The 7,616-nt window shown below is 38.6% G+C and overlaps 1 protein-coding gene across 1 annotated transcript; it reads left to right on the forward strand.

Moving 5' to 3' along the window:
• The first annotated feature begins 3,330 nt into the window (after positions 1-3,330).
• LOC101038179 (heterogeneous nuclear ribonucleoprotein A1-like) lies at positions 3,331-4,459 on the forward strand. The gene has a single exon (XM_039467454.2). It carries the CDS (start codon positions 3,355-3,357, stop codon positions 4,252-4,254), a length of 900 nt encoding a protein of 299 aa, XP_039323388.2. The 5' UTR covers positions 3,331-3,354; the 3' UTR covers positions 4,255-4,459.
• Positions 4,460-7,616: the final 3,157 nt, after the last annotated feature.

Here is a 7,616-nt window from a genome sequence, read left to right on the forward strand (position 1 = left end):
TTTTTCTATTTATCAGTTGATGGATATTTAGGACGTTTTTATTTTTTGGCTTTTGTGAATATTGTTGCTGTAAACATTCATGTAAAAGTAAAAACAAGAAGAAACTATTAATAGAGTAAACAGACAAACTACAGAATGGGAGAAAATATTTGCAAATCATGCATCTAACAAAGGTCTAATAGCTAATATCTATAAGGAACTTAAACAAATTCACAAGAAAAAAACCAACTACCTTAAAAAGTGGGTAAAGAACATGAACAGATAATTTTCAAAAGAAGACATACATGTTGCCAGGAGGCATATGAAAAAAAGCTCAATATCACTGATCATTAGAGAAATGCAAATTAAAACCACAATGAGATACCATCTTATACCACTCAGAATGACTATTATTAAAAAATAAAAAATAACAGATGCTGGTGAGGTTGCAGAGCAAATGGAACCCTTATATGCTGTTCAAATCTTGTGGCAAGCTGTAGGTGATTCCTCAAAGAGCTAAAAACAGAACTATCACTCAACACAGCAATCTCATATACCCAAAGGAACAGAAATTATTCTACCAAAAAGACACTTACACTTCTATGTGTATTGGTGCACTATTCACAATAGCAAAACCATGGAATCAACCTAAATGCCCATCAATGGTAGACTGGATAAAGAGAAGGTGGTACATATAACAACATGGAATACTATGCAGCCATAAAAAGAATGAGATCATGTATTTTGCAGGAACATGGATGGAGCTGGAGGCCATTATCCTTAGCAAAATAATGCAGGAACAGAAAAACAAATACCACATGTACTCACTTATAAGTGAAAGCTGAATGATGAGAACACATGGACACAAAGAGGGGGCAACAGACTCTGGGGCCTATTTGAGGGTGAGAGGAGGGAGAGGATCAGAAAAAATAACTATTGGTAACAGGCTTAGTCTCTGGGTGATGCATAATCTGTACAACAAACCCCCATGACATGAGTTTACCTATATAACAAACCTGCAGAAATGCCCCCAAACCTAAACTAAAAGTTAAAAAATATAAAATAGATAGCTTTTCTTTATGCTATAAGAACTTCATCTATATGATTATTTTGGATACAAAATTTATTGCCTAGTACACAATCCACTAATTATAAGCTCTATGAAGGACACATTTTGTGCAGTATACTTTTGACAGATTATTTACTGACTCCTTAGACTTGTGATCTGCTCATAAACAGAATAACTGCATGTTTTTACTTTCCCTAGACTATAAATGGCATTCTTTATTTTGTAAGGATCAAGAAATGAAATACGCCTGATAATCATATAGACATTTCTTCATTTGTTTTATTTTGAAGAATTATAAAATTAATTCCTTCCTTCCTTCCCTCCCTCCCATCTTTCTTTCCTTCCTTCCTTTCTTTCTTCCTTCCTTTCTCTTTCTTTCTTCTTCTTCTTCTTCTTCTTCTTCTTCTTCTTCTTCTTCTTCTTCTTCTTCTTCTTCTTCTTCTTCTTCTTCTTCTTCTTCTTTCTTCTTTCTTCTTCTTCTTCTTCTTCTTTTCTCTCTCTCTCTCTCTCTCTCTCTCTCTCTCTCTCTCTTTCTTTCTGATGGAGTTTCACTCTTGTCACCCAGGCTGGAGTGCAATGGCACGACCTTGGCTCACCACAACCTCCGCCTCCTGGGTTAAAGCGATTCTCCTGCCTCAAGTCCCTGAGTAGCTGGGATTACAGACATGCACCATCACATCAGATTAATTTTTGTATTTTCAGTAGAGATGGGGTTTCTAGAACATGATACTCCAAAGTATCGCACATTGGCATCCTGAGTATTTTAAAATGAAGGAGATTGAAAGGCCTCAGAGGAAAATTTTCTATGACCTACTCCTAACATCCTATCTCTTTCCCCTTGTTCTTTCCAGAAACAGGTGATAGAAGCCAAAATTCCTCTTTCAAAGCCAATAATAGACTTGACTATGCCTTGGTCATAGAAACTAGAACCTCTCTCCCTCAAAGCAAGCCATAAAGTCTAGAAAAGTTTTCCCCCCTCTCCCTTTTCCTTTGAAGATCTTCATTCCAGAGGGGTGTTGTCCATACCTCAGAGAAAGGGATGCTACACAGACAGGCCAAGGAGAATCTGAACAGAAAGGTTTTGTACATTTCTCCCACCAGTCTATTACCATTAGATCATATTTTTTATCCAATCACATTCCTACATGGCTGTTCGTTCTTCATTGAACCTAAAACAGTTTTCCCTGGGCCTTTAGCTCTTCATTTCTGAGGCTCCTGTGTCACTTAAAACTTAGATTAAATAAATTTGCTATGCTTTTTTCTTGTAAACCTGTCTTTTGCTATAGGAATCTTGACCATGACCCTTATGCTGAATAAGGACAGGGAGCATATCTTTCACCCATACAGGCCAGAAGGGCAGGACAAACTCTAATTGTTTACTACTGTACAATATCTAGGAAAAAGTCTGATACATAAAAGGAGATCAAAGAAGGCTTTTGGTAAACATCCATTAGGAGAACTAGGTAGCACAATCCAATGTAGTTATGATTGACTCACTCAGCTCTCCCATCATTAGAGGCTCTTTCAGGACTAATGAGAATGTTCACTGGCCTACAAAAGTCTTGAACTAAGGATTCCACCTCAGTTTTGAGGCAAGCAATGCGTTTTGCTCTGTGCTTTTTACTGGTTTCTAAAAAGTCTAGTCTTCTCATAATAATATGATAAGTTAAACTGGAATGCAACAGAACTTCAATTCTGACAAAACTGTTTGTTCTACATTGACCTGTACAAGCATGGCTTATAACCAACCTCAAGAATTAAAAAGATCACCACAAGCCAAGGTCAATCATAATATTATTTTTTTCCTTAAAATGATATTTGTAAATCATTTTTAATCATAAAGGAAAATACTTTTATTTCAAATAACATGGGAACATTAGGATAGCATATAATCATAACCTTGTTTTTTTTGTTAGAGACAGAGTCTCACACTGTTGCCCAGGCTGTAGTGCAGTGGTGCCATCTCAGCTCACTGCAATCTCCACCTCCTGGGTTCAAGCAATTCTCCTGCCTCAGCCTCCCGGGTAGCTGGGACTACAGGCATGCACCACTGTGCCCAGCTAATTTTTTTTTTTTTTTTGTATTTTTAGAAGAGACAGAGTTTCACCATATTGGCCAGGATGGTCTCTGTCTCCTGACCTCGTGATCTGCTGGCCTCAGTCTCCCAAAGTGCTGGGATTACAGGAGTGAGCCATCGCACCCGGTCCTGCAACCATTTTTTAATTATTAGAAAAATACACCAAGGAGTTTCTGCCCGTGGACGCTGCCGAAGAAGCATCGTTAAAGTCTCTCTTCTCCCTGCGATCATGTCTAAGTCAGAGTCTCCTAAAGAGCTGGAACAGCTGAGGAAGCTCTTCATTGGAGGGTTGAGCTTTGAAACAACCGATGAGAGCCTGAGGAGCCATTTTGAGCAATGGCGAACGCTCACAGACTGTGTGGTAATGAGAGATCCAAACACCAAGCGCTCCAGGGGCTTTGGGTTCGTCACGTATGCAACTGTGGAGGAGGTGGATGCAGCCATGAATGCAAGGCCACACAAAGTGGATGGAAGAGTTGTGGAACCAAAGAGAGCTGTCTCAAGAGAAGATTCTCAAAGACCAGGTGCCCACTTAAGTGTGAGAAAAATATTCGTTGGTGGCATTAAAGAAGACACTGAAGAACATCACCTAAGAGATTATTTTGAACAGCATGGAAAAATTGAAGTGATTGAAATCATGACTGACAGAGGCAGTGGCAAGAAAAGGGGCTTTGCCTTTGTAACCTTTGATGACCATGACTCCGTGGATAAGATTGTCATTCAGAAATACCATACTGTGAATGGCCACAACTGTGAAGTTAGGAAAGCCCTGTCAAAGCAAGAGATGGCTAGTGCTTCATCCAGCCAAAGAGGTCGAAGTAGTTCTGGAAACTTTGGTGGTGGTCGTGGAGGTGGTTTTGGTGGGAATGACAACTTTGGTCGTGGAGGAAACTTCAGTGGTCGTGGTGGCTTTGGTGGCAGCCGTGGTGGTGGTGGGTATGGTGGCAGTGGGGATGGCTATGATGGATTTGGTAATGATGGAGGCAATTTTGGAGGTGGTGGAAGCTACAATGATTTTGGCAGTTACAACAAGCAGTCTTCAAATTTTGGACCCATGAAGGGAGGAAACTTTGGAGGCAGAAGCTCTGGCCCCTATGGTGGTGGCGGCCAATACTTTGCCAAACCATGAAACCAAAGTGGCTATGGCGGTTCCAGTAGCAGCAGTAGCGATGGCAGTGGCAGAAGATTTTAATTAGGAAACAAAGCTTAGCAGGAGAGGAGAGCCAGAGAAGTGACAGGGAAGCTAAAGGTTACAACAGATTTGTGAACTCAGCCAAGCACAGTGGTGGCAGGGCCTAGCTGCTACAAAGAAGACACGATTTAGACAAATACTCATGTGTATGGGCAAAAAACTTGAGGATTGTATTTGTGACTAATTGTATAACAGGTTATTTTAGTTTCTGTTCTGTGGAAAGTGTAAAGCATTACAACAAAGGGTTTTAATGTAGATTTTTTTCTTTTTCTTTTTCTTTTTTTTTTTTTTGCATCCATGCTGTTGATTGCTAAATGTAATAGTCTGATCATGACGCTGAATAAATGTCTTTTTTTTAAATAAAAAAAAAAGAAAAAAAGAAAAATACACCCAGGAAAGACAGCAAAATAACAATTGATTGTCTTTGGATAGTAAGATTATTGGTAAGTATTTTACTTATTTATACCTTCCTGTATCTCACAATTTTTGAAGACAATAAATAGGTACTATTTGTGTAAGTAAAAAACCTTCATGCTTAAAATGTTATAAAATCACTATTAATTTTTCATATATTTCATTTCCAGCTAATTGCTCCAATCACCTCTGTAGCTTAAGATGTATATTTTCATAAATTATTTGAATTAGAACATAATTCTGTTGGAAGAAATGTGTGTCGATGCTGTTATGAAAATAGAGAAGGCCTACACTAGAACTTTTCTCCAGAATAAAACAATGATATACATTTGGAAATATCAATGTATTTCTCTGAGTTATAGCTTTTAAAAAGAAATGCATGTGATTATCTCATCTTTGTTCTATGCTTCCCCATATTAACCTGAATTCATGGCAAATATTAACTATAACTTTGTGTGTATTTTGGGGGAAGAATTAAGAATTACTTTTTAAAATTACTTTTAGAAAAGGAACTGCCATTTGTGGTTGCTGAATGTTTCAGTTCCCAGAGTTGGAAATATCAACTACATTTTAGAACAAATTCTCTTTGTTTTGGGAAATTCACCAGGATGGAACTTTTAATTACATAAAAGTATCTACCATTGTTCCTGGAGAAAATTGTGAAGTCTCCACAATTTGAATATAGTAATATAAATGGCTGCATTTTTAGGCAGACTATATCCTTGTAGTTAGAGAACTGCTTTCCCAAAATACAGATACAAACAGAATGTCAGTGGCCTCCATATTAAGACTGAATTATCCAAAAACTTGGGAAGTACATTTTTCACCTGCTATGACTGCATTATGTAAGCCTTGACTGTCAACTCATGCCCGGTTTCTTCTGCTAAAATACCAGGTACCTATTTTCAATATTAGCCTAGGTAGAGCAAGAATTGGTGAGCCTGGTCCTCGGGGCATTTCTGAAATATAGGACCAAAGAAATAGGGGTCTTGAAGTGAAGGAACGTGGAGATTTCTCCTTGGCTGGAGTAGTATACTGGCATCCAGACACACGGGAGTCTGCACAGAGCTAGGCTACAACCCCAACACTGGATTCAAATGTCCATGGTAAATCACTGAGATACCAGAGTTCATCTCTGAAACGGTAAAGCATCATTGTCCCTCACCTTGCTGAGATTTGGAAAGCTTAAGAGAAAGGATCTATCTATATTAGGAACAAAACAATGTGTTGTGAACAGTGTCAGTTCTCACTTAGAAATGGTCAAAGGTGATTTGGAAAGTTCTGTATGGTAGAGTGGCCACCAGGACGGGTTAGAGGGATGTGATAGTATTCTCTAAGAATTCCCAGGAATACTTGAGGAGAGAAATCCTAGCAAGAAAATATCAGATTTAAATATTCTAGGCAAGTGGAAGTTGCCAATCATTATAGCTTAAACGGTACAAGTAATGTAACTCCAAGCTGGATAAGGGTCTGCTATCTATGCATGTATAATCTAGTCTTTATAATATATTAAAAAATAGTTTGGGACTTTCAGTCAATCAGATGCCAATTTTGAGTTCCCAGTGTAAGCTGTTAAAATGTGTTTGGCAAACACTTCACCAGAGAAACCCTTCCATATTGTGTTTTCAACTCTACCTAATTCCTGATTTTTTTCTCCCTGAGCTAAGAAATTATCGCTCCATTCTTGGAAGTCTCATTGTTAGACAGTTCTTTCTTATACATTCCTCTCCTCCACACTATTCCTTCTATATTTATAAGGAGAAAATTCAGAGAACACATCTGCTTCAAAACACAGATCAAGTCACTCCAAATAATAAGATAGAATAAGTCAACCTTATATTCCTGTTGGGCTTCAAGAGGTGTGCATATGCTGTCAAAATCCTATGACTCAACACACTTCTGAGGAAAGCAGCCTGAATCACTGTTTCCTATATAAGCATCAAGGCTCCCACCACATGATTTCAGGGAAAACAACCCTGCAATCCTGGTCACCACCTCCAGGAGAGTCTAGCCCTCAGGTGGAGCCAGAGATAAATAGTGGCAAGTGTCCGAGAACCACTGAACCAGCAGAAGGGGCATGAAAGTGAAAATAGGTACCTAAGTTAAGAGGCAGGCTATCTAGGAGAGAAATGGTAGAAGCCTAAGATAAGCAGAGACAGGCAGAAAGTGAAACAATGAAGAATGGAACAGGGACCCCATAACAGACTAGCTACCACCTGAAGCACTGCCAGATACTGTGGCAAAGAGAAAGGTGTTAATTGTATAGTGACTCTTAAAGCTTCTTCCCCAAAGTGACATATCCTGTATCCATTCACAGTTCATAATCCAAGGTCACATGACCATTCTCAACTGTAAGAGGGTAGGGAGGTAGATTTCTACCACATGCCTAGTAACAAGGAGAACCAAAATGTTTGGAGAAGTACCTAACAGCTACACTTCCTAGTCTATAATCATTACCTAAGGAGACACCTTGCAGCTATACATGAATTAATGAGAAGAATACACCCTAAAAGAACTGCCTAAATATCTTAAAGGTCTTTCAGTCTTGGCCATTTAACTTGTTGAAATATTAAGTTCAGTCAGGGAAAAACACTTTTCACTTTTATTTTCCCACCCTAACCTTGGGTATATTCTCTCTTCCCAGCACAGCAACATGAATCTCACCCCTTTTGAAGCATGGTTTAGTCATTCAATAAATACCGAGCATCTACCACATGGCAGGTATTGGAGATACAGTAATGAACAAGGCAGACGTCTCACAATATCCCTATCATCAAGGAGCTTAAGATCTATCAGAAAAATAGAAATTAGGCAAATGATTACATGGTTATTTACTTATGATTGTAATAAGGGATGGGAAGGCAAACATTGTGCAATGAGAATGT

This window comes from Saimiri boliviensis, chromosome 4 (genome assembly GCF_048565385.1).
Source record: "Saimiri boliviensis isolate mSaiBol1 chromosome 4, mSaiBol1.pri, whole genome shotgun sequence".
In the NCBI taxonomy this organism is placed as follows: domain Eukaryota; kingdom Metazoa; phylum Chordata; class Mammalia; order Primates; family Cebidae; genus Saimiri; species Saimiri boliviensis.